The sequence below is a fragment of the Toxorhynchites rutilus genome, chromosome 3 (genome assembly GCF_029784135.1).
Source record: "Toxorhynchites rutilus septentrionalis strain SRP chromosome 3, ASM2978413v1, whole genome shotgun sequence".
Classification (NCBI taxonomy): Eukaryota; Metazoa; Arthropoda; class Insecta; order Diptera; family Culicidae; genus Toxorhynchites; species Toxorhynchites rutilus.
In genome coordinates, this window is record NC_073746.1 from 184,545,074 (window position 1) to 184,571,963 (window position 26,890).

The 26,890-nt window shown below is 39.9% G+C and overlaps 1 protein-coding gene across 10 annotated transcripts in view; it reads right to left on the reverse strand.

Moving 5' to 3' along the window:
• The window catches only part of LOC129780626 (uncharacterized), a 329,353-nt gene that overhangs the window by 83,156 nt on the left and 219,307 nt on the right, over positions 1-26,890 (reverse strand). For all 10 annotated transcript variants that reach the window (XM_055789108.1, XM_055789106.1, XM_055789109.1 and 7 more), the window contains one exon: positions 14,707-14,929. In XM_055789108.1, the coding sequence (XP_055645083.1) occupies positions 14,707-14,929 (223 nt within the window). The remainder of the gene's footprint in view (positions 1-14,706; positions 14,930-26,890) is intronic.

The window sequence follows — 26,890 nt, forward strand, 5'->3', positions numbered from 1 at the left end:
CATCAATGAAAACAGCATTGATAACGACCCACTAGAGGAAAATGTATTCCGATCGAATTTTGAAGCACTCGCTGAGCAAGGTTTTGATTCTTTTGAAGGTTTGGTTATAAATGGATATTATTTTCAAATATCATATAAGGTATAATCGACATTTGCCATTTTCAGACTACGTGACTTTTGACGACAATTTATGCGAAGGAGCAATTTTGTCTGACGAAGACATCATAAAAACAGTGCAAGAGCAATCATCTATTGATAACGATGATGATGAAATTCATTCAGTACCTGACGATGTAGTTGACAATGAAACTATAAGCACACCCTCTCAAAACCAGCTAGAAGATGCTTTCCAAACGATTTATGCTGGTTTATTAACTAGCAAAAAATTACCAAAGGACAGCTTTTCAAAATTTTTTGATTTAAAGAAAACTTTGTTGGGGGACAAATAAGCTGAATTTTGTGTCTTGTTTAATGTTTTGTTTCAATTTTTTCTGTTAATTCCTTCGTTAATAATATAATTGATTTGTTTCGCATGGACTTGAGCGTTTCTCTCTTTATAACGACATCCGGATTCTCTATAGCGACAGTTTTTATAGCGACATTTCTCTATAACGACGGTCCCTTGCGATGTCGCTATAGAGAGCTTTCACTGTATTATGAACTGGTATTAACTGGAACGAAACGCCGATCGAAGTCGCGCATGCGCATGAAAAGCGTTTATACGAAGGCGTAAGATTTGAACTGAACTGATTCCACTGTAACTTTACTATCTCACCATGATAATTAAAAAAACGAAACGTTTATCTGTTTCCTTTTTTTGGAATAAAGTGTATCACTTTCACTGTGATACCATGTAAAAAGTGAATGAAAGAAGAATGCCGAGAATGCTGAAGTATTGTACAGACAATTACGGGCTGGAAGGCTAAGAGGGACATTTAAAACTTTTTACGAAAGTTTTTCCTAATCAAACATTCAATGAAAACTTTCGATTATGGTCGGCGAGCGTATTTGAAAACCCGAGACTATTAGGATCAGAACAGCCCCTGACTAGAATCGCGACAGATTGAGGCTAAATTACGATTTGCATATCAATGAATTCAATTTCAAACTTGTCTGAAATGCTAGATAAAACTTGTTCACCGGAAGCATGTGTTATTGATAGCCAAATTTTTGTGAAGTTTGTGATGGTACTCCATTAGTTTCGCACTCTATATTGTTCTATGTAAAGTCGACCACATTTTCTGTATTTGTAGAGTGATGGAATTCCCTGAATACTAAACTGCAGGACGACATTTATGTCCCATTTTTACCACTCTGATGGAAGAGTGAAAATGTCTCACTTACCCTTTTGCATTATAGATTACTGTTTTACGTCCACGTGAATAAATGACGAACGCTCTCGTGCTCTGGTAAAACTGTCTTACAGTTTAAATGACAGGTTTATTTCTGGATGAAGCAGATACATTCGCGTGTGGAACTTTCTCGGCACGAGAGACTCCGATCATATGCAAAGTGAGGATGGAAATTATGATATCGAACGATTATCACTTTCGGGAAATCTCGCGCTTCCGGATATTTCTTATTTGTAACATTGTCAATGCAGACGCGGAAGTGCGAAATGAAGAGTAAACCAAGCAAAATAACATCCATTTGTGAGTTAATCAATAGCATATTTCCATCGGTTTATAGTTATAACAAAAAGCTGCATAGGTAGGATTGAAAAGCGGGAGTAAAAGTTTGGCTCCACTGTTAAAATCATGATTGAGTGTATTTTCATACGCAAGTTTTTTTTTATTCAACAAAACAAGTGCTTTGTTTGGTACGTGTTGAAATATTTTGCTGAACTGAAGTATTGCCATTGAACATCACTTAGACGTTATTATACAATTCAAATATTTTTAGTTGCATTCCGTGTGTTGAACTGTATGGTTATCATTTTAATATTCCCTTTTAATTTTTATTTAGAGCTATCTAGCTTCGATGAGTTCAAGATTGATAAGTGAATAACAATCAGGAAAATTAAAACTTGAATTTTATGCAATTCTGAGAATTTCGTGATTGAGAAATTCGTTTCTACTGGGAATTTCTCGAAGCACATTGGAAGAGTGAAAATAAAATACAAAACGGGGAATCATTTTACACATCTAAAACAATGGAGTTGCAGACTCTGTTAACATTATAAGGCATAAAGAGGCATGGCTACTGGGGAAACAACACGTGTACCTAAACCTCCTGCTAACCCAAGTGCTCTTGACCTCTCGTTTTGCTCGAATTCACTATCGTTAGATTGCAAGTGGAATGTAATCCAGGACCCCAACGGTAGTGATCACTTGCCAATCAAAATTTCCATCACCATTGGGTCGAATTCTTCTGAATCTATAAACATGGCATATGACCTCACAAGACACATTGACTGGAAAAAATATGCGGACGCGATTGCTCTAGCCATCAATTCCAGAGATGGTTTACCTCCATTGGAGGAGTATAACTTCCTTTCTCGTTTGATCTATGACAGCGCGGTTCGCGCTCAAACGAAACCCATCCCAGGTTCCACCATTTCCCGAAGGCCTCCCAATCTATGGTGGGATAGCCAATGTTCCAAGCTTTATGTAGAAAAATCGAATGCATTTAAAGCTTTTCGGAAACGTGGAACCCCTGAAAATTTTCAAACGTATTTAGCCCTTGAAGATCAATTTAAAAACTTAATCAAAGGGAAAAAACGTGCTTATTGGCGAAATTTCGTGGGAGGTTTGTCACGAGAAACGTCAATGAAAAAATTATGGAAAGTGGCTCGAAACATGAGAAATCGCTCTTCAACGAATGAAAGCGAAGAATATTCACATCGATGGATTTTTAATTTTGCACGGAAGGTTTGTCCTGATTCCGCTCCTGTGCAAAAAATTGTTCGAGATATACCACAAGATAGGTGCGATCTTGATTCCGAGTTTTCGATGGTAGAATTCTCTCTTGCTCTCCTTTCATGTAACAATTCTGCTCCGGGATCGGATAGAATTAAGTTCAACTTGCTGAAAAACCTCCCTGATGTGGCGAAACATCGCTTGTTGAATTTATTCAATCGGTTTCTGGAGCATAATATTGTTCCAGATGATTGGAGACAAGTGAGAATTATAGCTATTCAAAAACCAGGAAAACCCGCGTCCGACTTCAATTCGTACCGCCCAATAGCAATGCTGTCTTGTATACGGAAATTGTTGGAGAAAATGATCTTGTTTCGCCTCGATCGATGAGTTGAAACGAATGGCCTACTCTCAGATACACAATATGGGTTCCGTAGGGGCAAGGGGAGGAAATTGTCTTGCGTTGCTTTCTTCAGAAATTCAAATGGCTTACGCCGGAAAAAAAACAAATGGCTTCAGTATTCTTGGACATAAAGGGGGCCTTTGATTCTGTTTCAATAGAGGTTTTGTCAGACAAATTACACTCTCGGGGTCTTCCGCCTCTATTGAATAATATGTTATATAACTTGCTTTGTGAGAAGCATTTGAACTTTTCTCACGGAGATTCGGCAGTAAGTCGGGTCTCTTACATGGGCCTCCCCCAGGGCTCATGTTTAAGCCCCCTTTTGTACAACTTCTATGTAAGCGACATCGACAATTGCCTTACACAAAATTGCAGCCTAAGACAACTTGCAGATGATGGAGTGGTGTCTGTCGTAGGATCAAACGAATCCGACCTGCAAGGACCCTTACAAGATACTTTGAACAATTTTTCAACCTGGGCCATTGGGCTAGGGATCGAATTCTCCACGGAGAAAACAGAGATGGTGGTTTTTTCTAGGAAGCATAGACCAGCAAAACCAAAGCTTCAACTTTTGGGTAAACCGATCACTCATGCTATGTCATTCAAGTATCTTGGGGTCTGGTTCGACTCCAAATGTACTTGGGGGGCCCATATTAGGTATCTGAGTAAAAAATGCCAACAAAGAATAAACTTTCTCCGTACAATTACCGGCACCTGGTGGGGAGCCCATCCCGAAGATCTTATAATGTTGTATCGAACAACTATTCTCTCAGTGATGGAGTATGGCAGTTTCTGCTTTCAATCAGCTGCCAAAACACACCTCATTAAACTCGAGCGAATTCAGTATCTTTGTCTCCGTATTGCGTTGGGATGTATGCCCTCAACGCATACCATGAGCCTCGAGGTTTTGGCAGGCGTACTCCCACTAAAAGATCGCTTCAATTTATTATCTCTTCGGTTCCTCATCCGGTGTAAGGTTATGAACCCATTGGTGATCGGAAATTTTGAGCAGCTGATCGAGCTAAATTCTCACTCTGGATTCATGACCCCATATCATGAATTCATCTCCATGCAGGTTGATCCTTCTTCGTATATTCCCAACCGTGTTTGTTTTCCTGACTACATCAATTCCTCTGTACATTTTGATCTGTCCATGAAGCAAGATATCCATGAATATTCAGATTATCAACGATCGAGGATCGCTCCAACGATCTTCGATACAAAGTATGGGGGTATCAATTGTGATAATATGTACTTTACTGATGGGTCCACTCTAAACGAGTTCACAGGATTTGGAGTGTTCAACAAAATTTTCAGCACCTCCCACAGTCTTCAGTTTCCTTGCTCAGTGTATATTGCTGAATTGGCAGCGATACACTGGGCGCTGGACAGCGTCGCCTCACGACCTGTTGAACACTATTACATTGTAACGGATAGTCTTAGCTCCGTCTAAGCTATCCGTTCAGTGAGGCCAGAAAAGCACTCGCCGTACTTCCTTGAGAGAATACGAGAAAATTTGAGTGCTTTATCCAGACGCTGTTATGTCATTACCTTTGTGTGGGTCCCTTCTCATTGCTCAATTCCGGGTAATGAGAGGGCTGACTCATTAGCAAAGGTAGGTGCGATTGAAGGCGATATTTATCAGCGTCAAATCGCCTTCAATGAATTTTACTCTTTAGTCCGTAAAAATACCATCGATAACTGGCAACGCAAATGGAACGAAGGTGAATTGGGCCGGTGGCTCCACTCGATTATCCCTAAGGTTAGCCTCAAACCATGGTTCAAAAGTCTGGACTTGAGTCGGGAGTTTATTCGCACCTTCTCCCGACTCATGTCCAATCACTGTTCGTTAGACGCGCTACTCTTTCGTTTCAATCTGGCCGGCAGCAATATCTGCGTTTGTGGCCGAGGCTACCACGACATCGAACACGTTGTTTGGTCGTGTGAGGTGTATCTTGTTGCCAGATCGAATTTAGAGAACTCCCTTCGGGCTAGAGGAAGGCAGCCCAATGTGCCGGTGATAGATGTGTTGGCTCGGTTAGACCTTGATTACATGTCCCAAATATATGTTTTCCTTAAATCTATCGATGTTCGTGTGTGATTATCCTTATATCCTTATACCCTCCATTTCTTCCTTTATGAGTAATTGGTCCGCTTGCTATAAACAGGAGAATGAAATGTAAATTCACAATAGATGTACGAATAGATTTAAGAATTGAGTGTGTGTGATTATCAACATTGTAATAATTTCCTTATACCCCATCCTTTTCCTGAGAAAAATATGTCACCCTTCTAATCTCGAGTTCACCGCGAGTAATCGGTTTCCCACATTACTAACCATAGATTTAAGAAAATTGTTCATATATATAGTGTTAAAAATATATTTAAGATTTCGGCTCCTTTAAACTTATGCAACTGAGCCTGTAAAAATAAACGAATTTATAAAAAAAAAGAGGCATGGCTCTAGAAAAGTCAAACATAACGCGTCTCCATGAAATTGATCCACGCACTGGGCGTTTCCACAATTCTCCTTCAAATGCTTTTTTGGGCCAACGTCTCTATTGAGTTTCTAGTGTTAACCATAGCTTCATTTAAAAGAACTATAGAGCACATGTCACTGTAAACATTAGCAACTGATAAGCACTAACTCTCACCGTCTTTCAGTAGCTGAGAGATATAGAAAGTTGACGTCTTTTACAAAAATCCATATTTCAAAATTATCTCAAGCTTTCTCAAATACTCTTTAATGTTACTTGACTTTGAAAAAAGAAAACATAAAAAAGTTGTTGTTAAAGAAAACTCTTTCGCTGTAGAAGTCATCTTCCAATGTATGGATGACTTGTTGGTTATTATAATAGGAGTACCGGTAAGTTTTTTTTTTCAAAAATTATTGCTTTATTCTGCAAATACGGTTGCAAATTTAATATCCAAAGTATTGCCCATCGCTAGTCACAACCTTTTCCCATCTTTCTGGCAATTCACGGATCCCTTTGCGCCGGTTGGTCGGCTAACCACGGATCGATCCAATTTTCGACTTCATCAAAATTGGTGAAGTGCTGGGCAACCAGACCATGGTGCATTGATCGAAAAATGTAGTAATCGGAAAGAGCAATGTCTGGAGAATAGAGCGGGTGGGTGGTACTGAACTCTTCAGTGATTGATTACCCTTTGATCCTTTACAAGTTCCTTTTACTATAAATTGTCTAGTACTTCTACAAAAATTCGTCCTTATAATATAAAATTATATTCAGACACAATTCTCGTTCAAGATTTTTCAAGCATTTGGAAATAACATGTTTCTCCGTTGCATGGAATACATGTTATACAGAGAATATTACAAAATAAAGACAGCTCAAATCGGACCATTCCTTCCTCGGGTTTAGGGCACACCAACGCATTTGGCCTTCCATTTTTGTTTATATAGATAGAAGATATAAGAATGCGTTATTCCGTCTGAAATTTTTTTTCCAATTTCGGATAAAAATCAATTTCGTTAGCGCCAACATCAAATGGACTAACAACGCTTAGCTAATTGTAGAACATATGGGAATTCAATTTTCCGAATTTTCCGATTTTTCCGAATTTTCCGATTTTTCTCTCCTCGCTATATTGATCTACGGGAAGAGACGAATACAACGAAATATAGATGACCCAAATTGAACCATTCCTTCCTCGGGTTTTGCGCTTACCAACACATTTAGCCTTCCATTTTTATTTATATATAAGATATGGTAATGCGTTATTTCGCCTGAAACCCACTTCCACTTACGAACAAAGATCAATTTCGATAGCGTAAACATCGAACGGACTAACAATGCTTGTTGTGATGTAATTTTCGAACATGTGGGAATTCAATTTTCCGAATTTTCCGATTTTTCTCTCCACTATATTGATCTACGGGAAGAGACGAATACAACAAAATACAGGAGGCAAAAATCGAACCATCCCTTCTTCGGGTTTTCCGCTTCCCAACAGATTTTGCCTTACATTTTTATTTATATAGATAGATAGATATAAGATATGGAAATGCGTTATTTCGCCTGAAAATCCATTTCCACTTACGAACAAAGATCAATTTCGATAGCGCAAACATCGAATGGACTAACAACGCTTATTATGATATAATTTTCGAACATGTGGGAATTCAATTTTCCGAATTTTCTGACCTTCATTCAGGATTTTCCGAAAATTTTCCGATTTTTCTCTTCACTATATTGATCTACGGGAAGAGACGAGTACAACAAAATACAGGAGGCCAAAATTGGACCATCCCTTCTTCGGGTTTTCCGCTTCCCAACAGATTTTGCCTAACATTTTTATTTATATAGATAGATAGATATAAGATATGGAAATGCGTTATTTCGCCTGAAAATCCATTTCCACTTACAAAAAAAGATCAATTTCGATAGCGCAAACATCGAATGGACTAACAACGCTTATTATGATGTAATTTTCGAACATGTGGGAATTCAATTTTCCGAATTTTTCGACCTTCCTTCAGAGTTTTCCGAAAATTTTCCGGTTTGTCTCTCCACTATATTGATCTACGGGAAGAGACGAATACAACAAAATGAAGAAGGCTGAAATACTGATGCTATTGGATTGCATCACGGGAACACCAAGTTCAATGGGTAAATGGGTGCGAATATTTCTTTTGCTCGGACGCAGTCACACGCAAACAAAATTTTCATATCTAAAGGGTGTGTCACATCAAATTGCATCACGGAAAAAACGCTGTAGAAATTCGCCCAGTAGACCGATCCTTTTGAAAATTTTAGACAGTAAAATAAAAACTATTAAACAACTTTTGGCATTTTTTTTTATTCATACTTCGAGCCCAAGCCCGTATGCTCGCACCTTCCTCTTTACCCCGTCCATAAGGTTCTGTACAACGTCAGGTTGTAGTTTTTTTTAACAGAAATCCATTTTCTCTTGAAGTTCACCTCCAACTTTTGGGTTCTTCCGAAGGGCCTGCTTCATAATCGCCCAATATTTCTCTATTGGGCGAAGCTCCGGCGCGTTGGGCGGGTTCATTTCCTTTGGCACGAAGGTGACCCCGTTCACTTCGTACCACTCCAACACATCCTTTGAATAGTGGCACGAAGCGAGATCCGGCCAGAAGATGGTCGGGCCCTCGTGCTGCTTCAATAGTGGTAGTAAGGGCTTCTGTAGGCACTCCTTAAGGTAAACCTGTCCGTTTACCGTGCCGGTCATCACGAAGGGGGCTTTCCGCTTTCCGCAAGAGCAGATCGCTTGCCACACCATGTACTTTTCGGCAAACTTGGATAGTTTCTGCTTGCGAATCTCCTCCGGAACGCTGAATTTGTCCTCTGCGGAGAAGAACAACAGGCCCGGCAGCTGACGAAAGTCCGCTTTGACGTAGGTTTCGTCGTCCATTACCAGGCAATGCGGCTTCGTCAGCATTTCGGTGTACAGCTTCCGGGCACGCGTCTTCCCCACCATGTTTTGCCTTTCGTCGCGGTTAGGAGCCTTCTGAACCTTGTATGTACGCAGGCCCTCCCGCTGCTTAGTCTGCTGGACGAATGAACTTGACAAATTCAGCTTATTGGCGACATCCCGGACCGAACTTCTCGGATCACGTCTAAACGGCTTAACTACGCGCTTGTGATCTTTTTCACTGATGGAGCATCCATTTTTGCCGTTCTTCACCGGTCGATGGTTAGGTTCTCGAAGTATCGTTTTAGTACTCTGCTGACCGTGGATTGGACGATTCCCAGCATCTTACCGATGTCCCGATGTGACAACTCCGGATTCTCGAAATGAGTGCGCAGGATTAATTCACGACGCTCTTTTTCGTTCGACGACATTTTTCCAAATTTACGAAAAATTGACAGTGAAGCATGACCAACGTGATCTATACACTCTTATCTGATTATAAGCGAAAGCTGAAGATATAATTCTTAAAAATTAAATTTCTACAGCGTTTGTTCCGTGATGCAATTTGATGTGACACACCCTTTATTCCATGCGAAAGCAGAACAGAAACTGACGATATTGGATTGCATCACTGGAACACCAGGTCTAATGCATAAATGGGTGCGAATATTCCTTCGCTCGGACGCATTCACACGCAAACAATGTTTCACGACTGTTCCATGCGAAATCAGAACAGAAACTGATGCGAGTAAAAGTACTCACGCCTTGCCTGGGTCCGCTATGGTTTCCCATACACTAATGCAAGCGAGCAAAAGAAATCACAGCTTGCATGTATTCACCATGACGGTTTCTCCAGGTGCCTAAATTTTGCGTCCGTGTTCGGGAACACATGGCGATCACCAATCATCATCAATTAACTAGATTGTTATGACTTCAATAGCTTGCTTTCAAAGCATCTTTTAAGTTATTGAAACGATTTTTTGGACCAATAAGTGACAATCATTTAACTCGTAGACATTTCATCTTTCGGATGAAGTGATTATTATACCACTCCATTCAGCCGGTAAAGAGGTATTAACGTTCAAAACCTTGCAGTCCAGCGTCACTCTCTCGCTTTCGAAACCTTGAACTTACACCCCGGTACAGAATTAAAAAAAAACCTTTCTTTTATGCTGTTGGAGCAGTTGTTCGCACGTAAAAAACGGCGTTCGACGTCTCGTGGCTTCAATTCATACGGCACCCGATGTCCTATCTTTCAGATCATTCCCATTGCTTTTAAACGATCGAATATGGTTTGCTGAGCTACTCCAAGTGTATCTGCAAGTTCTTGTTGCGTTTGTGACGGATCTGTTTTGGCGGTCCGGAACGTTCTTCGTCTTCCAAGTCAGAATTACCACTTTTAAACCGTGTAAACCACGTCTGCCACGTTTGCTCAGTTAGAGCATGGTCACCATAAACGTTCACCAAAATGCGATGACTTTCCACAGCTTTTTTCCTCATATTGAAGTAATGAAGTATCACTCCCCGCAAGTAGCTGTCCAACGAATGTCTGGAAATTTGATTCACTAGAATGATAATCAATTTACGCCATCTGTTGTAAAACCGAAGAAACTTACCGGTACACCTAATATTATTGTTATTATAATAATATTTTATTCAGAATTAAAAAATGGTTTTCAGAAAAACGAATTTTAATTTTTCAGCGTTATTCTTTAAAAATTTGTTTGATATTTTTTAATGAGAAAAAAAAGGCGTATATCTGCAGTTTCCTGCTCTGCATCAGTTTTTGACGACGTCAATCGTTTGAATCGCCTCAGTCGCTAACTATTGTTGATACTACTAAATTCGCGAAACCAACGTTCTCTACACCTCTGACCAGTATTATCGTTAACAAAAAAAAAAAAAATGAATTATATTCCAAAGCTTATGTGCAATAATGGATCGTTGTGTAACTTCTGCCGAGATCTTCATCGAACTCTGCACCATGAATGTTCCCTTGATCAGGAATCAATTTAGGATGTAGTTCCTTAGAATTTTGCCTACATTCGGTATCACGACTCCTCGATGACATATAAGCTTGTGCTACTATAAACGTGCATGACATTGAATACCTTCTGTCTAAACAATTTCCCGGCTTATTCGATCACTATACGGATATCATCCATGGTTGAGTTTTCTTTCTAGACTCCGAAATCCAGTGTATCTAGACAGCCCTTTTCTTTGTGTGACCATATCCGCAGTACCATTCTGAACATATTCGGGAATTCTCGGATCACCAGCTTCAATTCTATGTTGGGGATTCCATCGAGATCGGGAGTTCTTTTTACTTTCCGGTTTTTCGTAACAAGCACGAGTCCCTAATTGGAGTCTGGCACACGTATGAATGCTTTCTTCCCACATCTAATTAGCCACATCGTTAGATCATGCGTCGGGGAGAGCCGATACACGAGGAGGCGATCTGGCGTAGTGGTAACATCCATACCTCTCACGCAGAGATCACGAGTTCAATTCTCACTCCCGACATTCTTCCAAAAATGGAAGTAAAAGTGACGAACCAGCCGAAATGTGTTGAAAATCACTATAATAGAGAAAAATAATCCCATCCACGATAGCCTTCAGTTTTTCAGAACACAACTCCACGGGTTTCATTGTAAACCCATACCTCGCTATACGGCCGCTCTTTATACGGCTTTTCGTTGAACAAGTTTGGAACCGACCCGATAGAGTTTGTATGAATTTGTATTGGAATTAATGATTTGTTATACGGTTTTTTTCTTAGCGGCCCATGAACATATCTAGGCCGTAAGTCGAGGTATGGGTGTATCTCTATTTTTTTTTTCCATCACTATATCGTATGTGTTTCCCAAGGGATTGACTATCGCGTCTCAGCATAGCTCTTCATAGCAATTCGACATGCTACAAAAATTGGCCCCTCTCTGACTTCATCTCTTCTTGCTCTCGAGACACACCTCCTGGTAATGAAACAGATGGCGTGGATATTGCAGAGTGTCTCATTTCATCAGCTCAATGTCCAGACACCTGAAGCATATTTCCATCTGCTTGGTAGCTGGAGACGTTATGAGCATACTAACTATCCCTATTTGTCTTCACTAGTTTGTTTACTGCTACCGTAGAGCGTAATAGCCGTCTTCGTGCCACCGTTAATGTTACTGTTTTTGAAAGCATAGGCAGCCGTGACAGTGTTCCGAGCTCTGCAATACAATTTTCTTACTCAATGTTAAACTTGCTAAAATTTACATTATAGACCCATTATAAATAATAATTGTATTGGTATCAACACAATTTTATTCTGTTGATTTTCATGACATGAAACGCTATGACTCAAGAATAACATTTTATTGAGTGATTTTTATAGCTGCTTCGATGATGTTGTCTGGCATCAGTGTCGAAAAAATGACGATGCTTTCACCAATACAAACAAAACCATTGCCAAAGATTGAAAAATGAAAATTTAACTTTCAGATCACTAGCTCGAGTTTTCCGACGTGCAACAGCAGATGAAAATTGAATACCTTGTGAGTAATCGATTAGAGTTTGGTTGATGTTACTTTATGGGAAGTGTGCGAAAACGATCATTTTCTTCACACTGTTTCGCAAAATTATTGATTTTCGGGCGAGAGGTGAGGGAGGGAGATGAAAGAAATGAGCGCCATTGTGGCAGCCATTTGTGGCTAGCTTCCACCTTCACCTTAATATGGAATGCTACGGAGTGCGTTGATAGCGTCTCCTTCAGATCTAGGATCTAGGTCCGATTGATTCACGTCCCTTTCGGCAGTTAGTTGCAAATACCGTAAACAATCGGTAGCATACGGTGGCTACAAGCGTGAAATGTACCACCAGATACGTATGAGAAAAGCTGATAAGCTGTTACTGTGATATCAGTAAACTTACGAAACCTCCTGAGATTATGGACGTGGTCACTTTCGGTCCAGGAGCATGTTACACAATTTCTGGCACCGTGGAAGCAGTCGTTAGCAGACACTGAGGAAAAAGCTCTGTGTAGAGCCAAGGAGATGTGTTTTCCTAATGAAAAACGCTTGAAGAGGAATTGTCTGACGCATTTCTTCACAAACTCTTTTGCGACTGACATGATCACATTAGTTTACATTCTCCAAAGGATGCAATACACAGATTTAGAACCGTTCCAGCATCTGAGTCCGATTTAGCGCATTGAATGTTAAAATGTCGACAAAAGGCTTTTTTTGTTACAATCACTGACCAATTGTTTACAATAATGATTTTTATTTAGATCCTCCAAATGATTTTGTTCTTAAACTTTGTATCAGGCAAAACCGATTTGTGTGACATCAGAGAAACTGCTTACTGTTTGTTAGTTGGAGCAAGAATGAGTATTAGAAATCGTGAAAGGCTTACTTATACCCAATAAACTATAAATGGGCGGGATTAATTTGCAATATCTCCTCTCTTCACAGTTTCCATATGAACGAACGTTGTATTTGCAGTTCGAGCGAGGGCTTGTTGTTGTTCCCCACTTGTTCCCCGGTACAGAAACCACAAGCAGATGAGTGCAGAAATTCACAGAACAAATGTGTGAGAAAATTAGTATGCTTTCAATTTTTGTTAATTAAAACCATTTCTTAATTGGCGAATCGTAAAGCATAACATATCAATCAATTCTCAGAGAATTCTTAATTTGATTGGTATGCCAATCGTTGTCCGTTCATTCGTCAACATCCGTTGGCAGCAAACCTTTCCAAAAAAAAAAAAAAATTGTTTTGATCTGACACCCTTTCTGAGAGACGTATTCTTGACGTAGGACTGGTTAATTCAGAAGAAATACTAAAAAAAGGCTAAATTTCTTCGAACCGTGTAAACTTTTTATGATACTGCCTTGGAGCACAATGAAAAATGAAAGGCTAGGAGAAACATAACAGTTTTATATTAATGTTCATTCCGGAGACACAACGAGCCGCTGGCGCTTTGACATGCATAGAAAAAGGAATACGTTCTCTCTCTCTCTCTTAATCGCCTCCATGAATGGTTCGCGGAATCTACGCCGCTAAAGATGGGTAACCTAGTTTACGTTATCGATGAGAACCAACGAAAAACTTGGGTCAGAGGAGTCGTCGGAGATCCGATCGTGTCGAGTGATGGGAGAATTTGATGAGCACCTACCAGGAACATCCTTGGAGAAATTCGACGGGTGACCGATAATTTGTCGGTATTGGAGATATGTAAATGTAAATGTGAAATTGGAGGTAACGTTGCTTCAGATGCAAGGTCCGAGACAGAATTACGAACTGGGACTCTCATCGCAGATTAATCAGACCTAGTGTATTGGTTACAATGATTTGTGGAAATATGGGATAGACTCATAGAACATAGATTTGGTTTGTGGCAGTCAGCAAAAATTCAGTAAAACGCCGATGTCAACGTTTAATGATGTTTCTTCCGTTGTATCCCTGCATCATATCCCTCCTATTCGATCGATAAACTTTTACTTAGTCGCGGCAATACATACACATACTCTTCACAGATACACGGGCCTAAGGTTGTGCAGTCCACTGATGATTCAACAAGAGCTGAGAATTGTACCGCTAATGGCAATTCTGCACGAGCTGATGATTCTGCCGGCTAGTGACCATTCTATCTTGGATTCCTCGAGTCGAGAAAGACACACCACGTTAGATATGGGGTACAGACTAGGGGGGCGTTGCTGATTAATGGTCAGCTGCATCCCAATAGAAAGTATCCCGTGTCGGGCACACGTACAGAGCGTTGCAGACTGCAACATCCCAATTATGAGAACACTTGTAATACTAACCTCGAACCAACCGCGAGTAATCGGTTACATATTACTAACAACATTACTAACTAACATATTATGTAAGGCAAACATTGTCAAAATATTGAACTCCCGGCCCCGTCAGGCTAACGTTATATGAGCCTCAATAAAAATATATATTTTTGATAAAAAAAATTGTACACTACGAAATTTTGTATATCATAACCAATAGTTCATGTTAATACTGTACTGGATATCATTCCTTTCATACTGTTACTCACCAGTGTAGTCTGTGTTGGACTTGCAGCGATGACGGTGTTATCGTTTGAGGAGGGCTTCTCGCTTGTTGAGCTACTAACCGAATCGGTGTTACCGATAATACTTCGCGTCCGTAATTCATAGCTTTGATGAATACTGCTGTTTGAATCATGAACTGGACTGCGAGTATTGCTACTGCTACTGGTGTTGTTGGATCTGTATGTTGGTGATGAGGTTGGGGATATTCTGAAATGAGAAACAAAATCCAGAATTAAGAATCGAGAATTAAATTCATTTACTGTACACAAGAAAACCCTAGGACAAAATAATGGCTGGTTCATGAAAAACCCTGAAGAAACATTTCTCGAGAATCGTCCGTTATGAAAATTCTGAGCTTTCGGAAGAGTTGCAGAACGAACAGAAGCGAATCGAGCTGATCTGGTCTAGTGAGAGAGAGAGATGTTGGATTTAAGAGACTTTAAACTCTGGGAGTTCATTCGTCTCTGCAAAGGTCTAGTGAGCATGAATAAATTTAGTTGAACAACCATTCTACGCAACTTTCCCGGATTATTGGGATTGAAAACAGGGAACACTGAAAGATACCACACGTATTCGAATTTATCGGCCAGTTGCTTCTCTGTCAGCTTCTTGAGCCCACAATGCTTGTCATGCTATGAATCATGAATTTCTCTTCCAGTTAGCTTGATCAGGACTTGGAAGAAACTCAATTTCATAACGCTTTTCCTGGTAAATTAGCAAAGAAACTGCACTGGTTTTACACAGACATAGCATCGTTTATTGTAACCTTTTAACTGTTGATGATAAGTCACGACGCTACTTCATTAAATACTATTAATAATAAATGGAAGCTCTTTTCGCAATTTTCCCCTGGCATTCTTTCGAATGCGATTAACCGATTGTCTCAATTAGGTATCGTCACTCTGTCCTGATTTGAAGTTTAAATTCATCCTGTCTCGCCATTTCCACGGAGTGCAAGATGAATCCGACGACGATCAGACAAAGAACGAAGAATGCAGAAAAATGTGCAGCAGAATAGCGTTCAGCATACAAACATGTAACTTTCTAAAGGGTGAAAAAGTCGTCTGGCAGCGAAACTTTTTTATCGTCGCGACGATTTCGATTTTCACCACACAGCATTTGTTTTTTCTTCCTTCTCTCGGTTTGTAGCGCGCTTCCGTGTTTTTCTTGGTAGTGGGTGGATGAGCTTGGTATTATGCTTCGTTGGTAATGCTGGGAAAATCGATTTACAGTGAGCTTGGCGCAATGTTTGGGTGCTTCCGCTCAAACCATGAGATACTCCTACATTTAATCACTTTGAAAAGAAACGACATAATAGCATTAAATTATGATTCGTATGAACGTAGTTAATGTCATGATTACAGTTCACTCATTGTTTGATGATATGTGAAAAAAGGTTTTACATCCATATTTGCTTTTACAGATGGAAATTATTGAACAGAATCCATTGTGTTCAACGTTCAACCAACCATGCCGTCACATTTTAATGTCGAATGTAACGGCATGGAATTAAACATCATATTCACAACATGAAAAGTTCAATGATCGGCCAGACGTGCCAATGCATATACACTTTTTTTTTGCAGCCCTATTCAACCCAAAGCGGGGCAGAGCAGATGTTTAAATATTTAATCTACACCACAAGGCTCGGCAGATAGCAATTTCCCTCGCGACGTTCCTGGCACAGTCCTGTCGGCCCACATTCTTACAGCCCTTGCAACATTTTTTTCCCCGAATGTACATCGAGCCTTGTTACCCAGAATATCATCTCTGGTGCTTCCGCCTTGCTATATTTGTGCTTATATGTATTTTTCGTTTATATTCGTTCTCGCGTGCCTCAAAGTTCATTGTTCTTGCGAGGACTTTTTTCAATTACCATACTGTTGTTGGCCTGGTATTACAACATTTTGTCGAATAACGTTTAGTCGAACGAACGAACAGTGATCCTTTGTGATAACGCGATAACTGGCGATTTTTATTGTGTAAGTATTCGAGCCATGTTTTGTGTTTTTGTGGTGCTTGGTGTATTGAATTCTGTTCCGCGGAATTGGGACTTCAAAACAACGTGTGATATAAAAAAGGCAACAAATGTGATATTCGACAAGATAGGAATATTGCTAATATACCCGAGGAAAAAAACACACCGTTTGCGCAATGTAATCAATTGAGGCAGATTTATTCCACTTTGTTGAACGGAGTTAGTGTTTGTTAAACTGGCTTCAATTAAATGTGCGACTGTAAGTTTCATTTTGAAGATGAGTAAATTTCGTAAAGAAACAGTTGTAAAACACTTGAGCTAATAGAATTAAGTGACATTTTGAAAGTGACAAACAAAGGTAAGTGTTTTCTTGAGTGTTTTTATTAATCTCCCAAAAATGCATGATAAACTTGATTGTGTCTATCAACTAGAATAAAACTCTCCAAACGATCAACAATTCTTTCTTCGACACCCAATTCGTATAATTTTTAACGTCACTGCATTATACTTTCAACACTTCTTGATGGGTCTACAATTGATGCGTCTGAATATGGGCTCGATACTCATAAGTGTAGCGCATTTATTTCGCTTGTCGATACTGCTGTCATTCATTTGACAACAAATAAATTTTCCAATGTGTTCATTCATGAATGTGTTCTTTTTTAGCTTTCTTTGAAGTTCGAGTTATGAGCCTTCATTCACATTTATTCATTGCCATTGATTTGTCTCGGCCTGTAGGGTAGTTCGCCTCCTGCAGTGCAGGCTGGGTGGCGCTAAACTCCGAGAGTCTATTTACCATGGAGGTATGCCTCATGCAGCGTCTGTCTGGCATCCAGCGGCTGAATACGAAATGTTGTTCCCCCGAAGCTATAGCTAAGATGACAAACCCGTCGCGTAACGTGGAGTCCTCGGGCTAAAAACCCACTGCACCCGAAATCCACAATATATTACGGAAACCCAAGTTAGAAGAATACGGACTGATTTAACGGCAACGACTTTTAGCATGAAACAACGGACACGAATTGGAACATGGAATGTTTTGACCGTGGGGCAACAGGATAAGCTGGCCGCATGAAGCTCGAGTTCCTGAGTGAAGTGCGTTGGCGGAACTTTGGAGAACACCGCCTACCTTCGGGACAGGTACTACTGTACTCTGGCATACGTGGTGGCAACGCTCCACACCACCGTGGAGTTGGCTTCCTGCTCAGCGTGCGTGACCACGCGGCATTCTTGAAGTGGGAGCCTATAAGTAGCAGGGAAATCGTAGCCAGATTCAGAACACGGGTGCGAAACCTTACAATAATCCAGAGTTACGCGCCAACCAACGCTGCCGAGCCATAGAAGAAGGAAAGCTACTACAGTCAGCTAAATGCCGTCGAGGACAAGATTCCGAAAGGTGTCATCAAGATCCTGATGGGCGACTTCAACGTGAAGATAGGTTCCGACAACATGGACTACGAGCACGTCATGGGACGCCACGGTCTAGGAGAGATAAAAACGGCGAATTGCTCGCAGAGTCTTGTGGCAACAATGACATGGTGATTGGGGCCACGCTCTTTCCCCATCGACCAACTCACAAAGTTTCGTGGGTCTCAAGTGACGGTTACATTGAGAACCAAATCGACCAGAGGACCAGTGGACCACCATCAAGAACGCCGTCATCGCAACCAGCGAGAATAACCTGCGTGAACTGCGCACCCGGAGAAAACAATGGATCTCGGAGGACACCTGAAGAAGATAGATGCTAGAAAGGACGCCAAAGTCGCAATAGAGAGACAAAGAACCAGAAGGGTGTATCTTTCCCCCCGTCGTCAGTATCGTACCCTCGACCTGGAAGTAAAGTGCTCGTGTCGACTCTCTTGCTAACGAGGGGGAGAGAGCCGCTGCAACCGGTAACCTTCGTCTTCTCTACGACGAAGTTACTACGCCTAAACGGAGCAGGGATGAGTATCAAGATGCCTGTGAAAGACGCGACGGGTCAGTTAATAATCGATCCCACTGATCAGCTAAAACGTTGGTTAGAACACTTCGAACAGCTGCTCCAAGGCAGCCAGTCACCAACACCCCAGCGTGAGCAGACTCCAGTGAGAATTATTTCCCGTGTCAACACAGAGGCGCCGTCATTGTGAGAGATAGAAGCAGCAATCAGAAGTATGAAATCCAATAAAGACCCGGGGGTTGATCGCATATCAGCCGAGATGCTCAAACCGCGGGCTCCTTTGGGAGCATATTAGGGTGGAGCACCTCAACGACTTTGCTTTTTCTGATGACATTGCACTAGTATCGATGATATGCAGAGTAAGCTCGACGACCTGGACGCATGCTCTTCCGCGGCTGGCCTGAAAATTAGTGTCAGCAAGACGAAAGCTTTGGATGTCAACATGATTACGCCTTCAAATTCACAGTAGCTGGGCAAAGAGTGAAGAGGGTCGAGAGTTTCCAATATCTTGGTAGTCAGATTGCGCCAGATGGCGGGACCAACATAGATATTTAGTTACAACTGTATGACTGTACCAGATAATGAGGTAGCCAATACATACAAGAGCAGACAAACACCGAACAGGCAAACACCAAGCAGGCAGCGGACGGACCGCACACCAACAAAAGAGGGTATCCAGATGCCAGGTAACAGACCTCCGGCAGCGTGGCATTCTTCAGAACCATATTTAGGGAACAAGAGTTTAGTTGATAGGCAGTCTCATCCGATCTTTCAAAGATTGTTACAAAGATTGTAAATGAATAAAGTTAATTTGTTTAGCATTAATTGACCAGACTCATTATTATATGTGTTATATAATGCGGATCAATAAGGCGAGGACTGACTTTGCGAGTTTGAAGAAGACATGGGGGTCAAATCAGATCAGTCACCACATCAAAATCCGAATCTTTAAGTCGAACGTAAAATCAGTGCTGCTTTATGCATGTGAGATGTGGGGCGTATCAGCAGAGAATGCGCAGAAGCTTCTTTCTTTATATGGTCCCACCTCATACCCCTACAATGGTTTGAGCAGGACTATTTATCATTAAGATAATTTTTAAAGTTTAACAAAGCACATCAGGAACCAGCATGCAAAATAAAACGAACTGGTTCTGTTGCAGATATAAAATCATAAGAACATTAAACAAAAGACGGAAACCGAAAAATCAAGATATAATCCCAAGGCATGTCAAGCAAATTTCCAACCCGGGAAGATCCTTGACTGATTGGGAATCGAACCCGATATCCTCAAGTTTTCACTAGATACTTACACTGAGATCTGCCGCGGTATAGAAAAAAAAACTCGATATAACCATCTGCTAATACGATAGTTTACGAGTATTCCGTCTGGGCTATCCCTGGTTCGAATCCGGTTTCCACTGAAGACCCTAGAACATTTCATTGTATAACGATTTTCGCCAGTGTTCAAAATCAAGTCTACCAAAAAGCGCGCGTGGCTCAAGCCACGCGCGCTTTTTTTTTTTATTTTTTTTTTTCAAATCTAATTTACAACAACAATAATGCAACAAAAATCCATCATCATCAATACGAGCAAGATAGCTTATGCAAACATAGAAACATTGAAACATTTTTACAAGTTCACAACACAGATTTCACATGTGAGAGACACAATTCTTTGAACTCAGCCATATTTCCGGGCATCGAATTGAAGAATTTTAATCCTTTATACAATAATGAACTTTGGGACCTGCTAAATAAAAAGTTAGGTGTTCTTGCATCAATCGCGTTTCTTGTATTATATCTATGCAAATCACTTCCTCGTTAGTCTGAAGTTAGTCTGTCATCAATAACTACTCCCAGATATTTTATATCTTTAACGTGTTCAATAGTCTCACCATCGATTTGAAAATTACCGTTATATCTGGAGTTTGCTGATGAAATGAGCATGTATTTTGTCTTATTAACATTTAACTTTAATTGTTTGAATTTCAACCACCGAGCGAGAGAATGAAGATCTTCGTTCAAGTGCTTCGCGATTACATTTAACTCCTTAGCTGCGATGAACAGAACAGTGTCATCCGCGAACAGGTTGATATCACAAAAACGTAAAACCCGCCGAATATCATTCTTCTTCTTAAATGGCACCAACGTTCCTAGAGGAACTTCGCCGTCTTAACGTCATATTACTTGCGTCATTTTTACTAGTACTTAGTTGAGATTTCTATGCCAAATAACACGCCTTGAATGCATTCTGAATGGCAAGCTCCAGAATACGCGTGACCACAGTGCAAGTCGGAGGAAAGTTCTTTTACGAAAAATTCCCCCGACCAGAACGGGAATCGAACCCGAACCCCCGGCATGTTAGTTTTTGACGCTAACCACTCGGCCACGAGAGCATCATTAATATATAAAATGAATAAAATGGGCCCTAGCACACTTCCCTGTGTGCTCCCTTGGCCGAGTGGTTAGCGTCATAACTAACATGCCGGGTGTTCGGGTTCGATTCCCGTTCTGGTCGGGGGAATTTTTCGTCAAAGAAATTTCCTTCGACTTGCACTGTGATCACGCGTATTCTAGAACTTGCCACTCAGAATGCATTCAAGGCGTGTTATTTGGCATAGAAATCTCAACTAAGTACTAATAAAAATGACGCAAGTAATACTACGTTGAGACGGCGAAGTTCCTCTAGGAACGTTAGTGCCATTGAAGAAGAAGAAGAAGACACTTCCCTGTGGTACACCAAGTGTGCTTTCGATGGGAGTAGAAATAAAATCGTTGAAACGAGTCTTTTGAGTTCTATCACACAAGTAGCTTTCAAACCATTTGTATGATGTCCCTACAATTACAAAGCTCTTCAATGTTTGCAACAATAAGGCCCTAGGAATTGTTTCAAATCCAAGAACACTGCAAAAATAGTTTCTTTAGCCTCGATATTCTCTTTCCATTTCGCCAACACCAAATTTGGGCGGTCTCACAAGAGTGTCCCTCTCGATATCCCGATTCTTCCGGTATCAGCAAACTGTTATTGTCAATAAATTTCATCCGCTGGCCTTTCACATTAAGTTCTAAATTTTGTTCTATTTTGTGCAACATGTCAGTAGGGCGGAACTCTTCGGCTTTATCCGTCCCATTAACTTTGGGATGGGAACCAAAACAGATTCCTTCCAAACTTCAGGCACGTGTCCAGTTTGCAATGATCCATTTATCAGGCCTGTTAAGTTAAGTAAACTTTTTAGTATGTAAACTATTTAGCTGTTATTCTGATGTTGATCGATTTTCCTCTGTATATATTCACATCATGTCTTTTTCAAGGCTTGTGAATATATATTCCGCGTGCAGGTGTACCTTTTCCAATCGTTCTCTATATTACTTCTACAAACTTTAAAGTACATTTTATCTCGTTTACGTTTGAGACGTAAGAGTGATAAAGTGTACCAGCTGTTCGGATTATTCAAATTGATTTGTTTCTTAAAAAAATTATTCAAATTGATATGTTTCTGAAAAGTGGATCGCGTACGACAACCTGAAGCGAAAAAAGTCGTGGTCGAAGTACGGTGAGCCGGCCCAAACCATCGCCAAGCCCGGATTGACGGCCAGGAAGGTTTTGCTGTGTGTTTGGTGGGATTGGAAGGGAATCATCCACTATGAGCTGCTCAACTATGGCCAGACTCTCAACTCGGTTTTCTACTGTGAGCAGCTTGACCGTTTGAAGCAGGCGATTGACCAGAAGCGGCCAGAAATGATCAATAGGAATGGTGTTGTTTTCCACCAGGATAACGCTCGGCCTCACTTATAAGGGGGGGATAATGAAGTTGCTTTCTAAATGGCAACAAATTTGCGAACAAAACGTTGCATATTTGACTCAAATCGGATAATTTTAAGCGTAAGTTTAATAAAGCGTCAAATTTCGATCATAAATACGACTCTTCTTTTTCCCCAACCCTATATGTTGTTCATTACATCTTGAGCATTTATCTTCATTAAAACAAACTTTGCTCTTCTCCACATTTGAAACAACATAGAACATTAAAGGCCTCAGCAACTGAACACTTATCCCATCCGATGCTTACTTTACGAGTACTCATCAGACATCCATAAGTGTCATGATCTACTTCAATAATCGTATTATATTTGTTGTACTTTAAACGTGGATTTTCATATTCTGCAACAATTTTAACATCTCCAATCTTGATGTCATCAATTTGGCTTTTTAAAAGATCAACGAAAACGTCTGAAGAATATCGATCACTCATTCCCAATATCTTCAATCTTGGTTTTAATGGTTTCAGGTCTTCGTGAACCAAAGCCTGAGGTTCTTCACTGAATCTCCGAAGCTGACAGTGTCATTTGCGAAGATGCGGATGGCGAGATGTGAATACTATTGCCGATAGACCTCTGAAAAGGATTAACGTTAGAATTGTGTAGGCACTGTACAGAATGATGCTAGGTTTATCATTCGATGTTTTGTGTGCGATGAACGATAATAGTCATACATGAATTTGTGTTCCCTTTATCATCATTGATGTGTTCAATCGAACTTTCGATGTTCACTAAAATAAGGATTAATAAAGTTATTTGAATAGTGTCTTATGTCTGGTCTTTTTTGAACTGCTTAAATATCTGTTATGTTTTCATCATAGAAGTAAACCTAGAAATTTTTCACATCGGAATTAGAGTGTTTCGGGAAAAATATTGATAAATGGAAAGCTTGGAATTCCTTTCTATGTAAAATGGGATCATTTTGTATTCAATCAAATATATACTTTAATTTGCGCTTTTAAAGAAAATATTTAATTATCATCTAAATTTATATTATAGCCTTCAAAATAGGCCTCTTTTGAAGCAACACACTTTTTCCAACGAACAAACCAGTCATCGAAAGTTTTGGAAATAGAAAAAAAGTCACAAGGGGCCATATCTGGAGAATACGGTGCTTGTTCAATCACAATCATGCCATTTTTGCTCAAAAATCGTTCACAATGATCGATCGATTAGCTGGTGCATCAAAGTGATGCAAAATTCAAGTGTTATCCATCCAATTATCTTTTACGATTTTTTCTCTCAAACGCCTCATAACGCTAAGGTAAAACTTTCTATTAACCGTTTGGCTCTCCGAATGGACATCATATCAAAATTCGCCGATCAAAAAAATGTTAACTTGTTCTTAATGACATCAAGTGACATTAATAGGCATTAAGACTACTGACAGTAGTACCAACTTTAAAAAAAAATGAAAAATGTTCAGTGGGAAGATTTAAAATTACAAGTTCCCAGTATATATTTAACAGAATGTAACTGAAACGGAAGCCTTGAAAGTGAATCAATCAACTGTCAGCGGCTCGCTTGGTGTTGGTTCGTTTACGGCATTCCTTATAGAATGTTACAATGATCGAATGTGGTCTGAAATGAAGCTGAAAAGATTGAAGTGAAATTGCTTTTTTCAAGCACTGCTCATACCTATATGGTAATGGTATACCCTATGAACCTTTGGTATTGACTTAAGAATTCTTGAAGTTTAACGCCATTATCGATTTGGTTTTGGCAATGACTTAGGACTTATTCTCACTGGGGTGTGGTGTGTCGAGTGGAGAGAGTGTATCGACTTCGCGTTTAATATGTTTTTGAAGTAGGATTATGTCTATCGGAAACATATTGGGGGTGTAAATCGAAAAACGGACAATCGGTTACATCGCGAAAACCGTCAAGTTTTGAACGCTTATTGTTCAGTCATTCCCTGATTACAATGAAGAAAATTATATACTTTATGAAAGTAACTAACGAACACTTATAATATGTTAAGCATTATCTAAACGAAAATTCCCCGTTCTGATTGTTCGATTTGTGCAAGCAATATCGACTCTCTCAGTTGCTCATTCAATATGAATATAGACAATGAAATATGCGTATGTGCTTGATTTTCTGCTGATGTGTGGCATACATGTCATATGTGTCTGAAAGCCGTTTTTGTTGTTGCTGGAAGCTTCAAACTCGGAAAGTTCCTTCACCTCTAGTTCAAGTTTTTCAAATTTTCCTTTTCAAGCCTCTATAATTCAAAACATCTTCATCATCACTGACGATAAAGAAGCGAAAACTGCATCGCAAGCCCCATCTTTTAGCGGTTAATTTGCCAGTCAAAAATATATAAAAGTGGCAGTCTAGCGCAAAGTTTCTTCATATTCAGCATATTCAGTATATTTCGAACCCCAAATAAAAGCAACAATTTACAATTTAATAATCGGATTTCCAGGCAAGAATGAATCATAGGATTTGAGCTGTCTGTACGTTGAGTTCGTCTCAAGGGAGTCCAAGGAAGGTTTATACGGCGAGAAAAAAAATCATGACTGTGTAATCATAAGTAGATGTTTTTACGAGACCGGAAAAAACGGAAAGAAAATAACAGCAACAGGAATAACCGGACAAAAAAAAGTGTAATGTCACAAGTAGCCTGGAAATATTGTGACGCGGGAAAACATCATGGGTGTAAAGTAATTTTTATTATAAATTTATTTTTTAGTTTTCGTTTCCGAAATTTATTCTGAGGTCGACGTTATGGGGGCGAAATCCCCATTTAGCGAGGATAAGGAATCGAGGCGGCCTTACTTTAAAAAAAAATTAAATCATCTCAATTGCCCCCAATTCCGTCCAATCGAAAAATATTGGGCAAGCGGAGATTGAAAAAGGGTGCCAAAGTGACTCGGGATGCTGTAGACATGAAGAGATCGTGGAATAATATGGCAGTTGTGGTTGACGAAAGGAGAGTCCAAATTTTAATGGAAAGAAAAGTACGGAAATTCATCAACGGAATAACTTTTTCAATATTTTTCTGAAAACAGCAATAAACTATCTCGGAAATTCTGTGTTACTCCGGTGTTTACTAGTCTGATCAATCTCAAAGATATACTTATAGAACTATAAAAATTTCTCCGTCAATTGCATGAAGAGTTATGTCTATATGAAAGGTGATTAAATTTTGGCTTATTCTGACCTTGTTACCCTATATTTCAAATTTATATCAATTAATCCGGCCAATATATCTGGTCAAGTCATTCATGAGCGTCAGAATAAAGTGACATATCCTGTCATATTTTCTCCAACGTATCCAAATAACCCCCAATTCGACCATTCGGTATATTCGAGCAAAGAGATGAGCACACCTATGGCAGCAAAGGTAAGGCACGATGTATTCTATCTGCTAGAGCCGACTTTGCTAGCTAACCGTGATATGCAAACGGATTTCGCCACCAAGTTAAAACGAGAAGATAAAGTTCAACGAGAAAGCTGTTGGTGAAGTAACAAACGACGGATTAAAAATGCAGTTTAATCCTGACGTTCAGCTAGGGTAGAGCCACAGAGCCAAGCATATCTATTCATCAGAGGACTGAACCACTTTTTTTTGCTTCCGGCGAACTGTCTCGTGCTTTGTATGATAGGCAAAAGTGATGTGATCAACTCGTCGGAGGCGCCAGATAACGAAGCCCCTTCGTCAGTGCAGGCATTGTAGGATGAAAAAAGGAAGTTAAAAAAGTTTCGAAATTCCAGATTAACAATTTCAACAACAGTTGGTTAGTGGAAAGTTAAATAATAATTTTGATGCGGAACAATCGTATTCTGAATATTCATGGTTGTAATGTAAATGACGAATAAAAGTTTTATTCGGCATTTTTAAAATCAACGATTTTTTTTCTTTATGGCAACAGAAACGAAAACTTTATTAATCGCAAAGTTCATCAATGCTCACGTCGATCAGCAACGAAACTACTTTCATGTTCTGTACATGTGATGAGATTGCATTCATACAAACGATGATAGTGCCCATCTTTTTTATGCAACAAGCAGTCCATCTCTCGCTGTGGATAGAGTGGTTTAATAGATTTTTGCGGTTTCATTGTAGGATATATCTTCTTGATGTGGTTTCAACATTCGTTTAGAATTCGATGAATGTTGCTCTACTGACACATAGAGGAACAGAAAAATGAGGCACGCTGTCCGACTCGGCGTGTCTTCAACAGCAGATTCAATTTAATTGTTTTTGTTTTTTCTTCACTTGACTTAGTAGTTGATAACCCCGAAGATTGCATCCCTCGAAATCTGATTTTTAATGATGACGATTTAAAATAATTCCTATACTTGTATTCTGCGTTATCAGTTGCTGGACATGAACTTTTGAAGTGAGAGAATTTTTTTCCCAAAAATAAATCATTCGAGTGAATGTCCGTGGTTTGCATCCTTAAACATCGGTTTGGTTCACAAA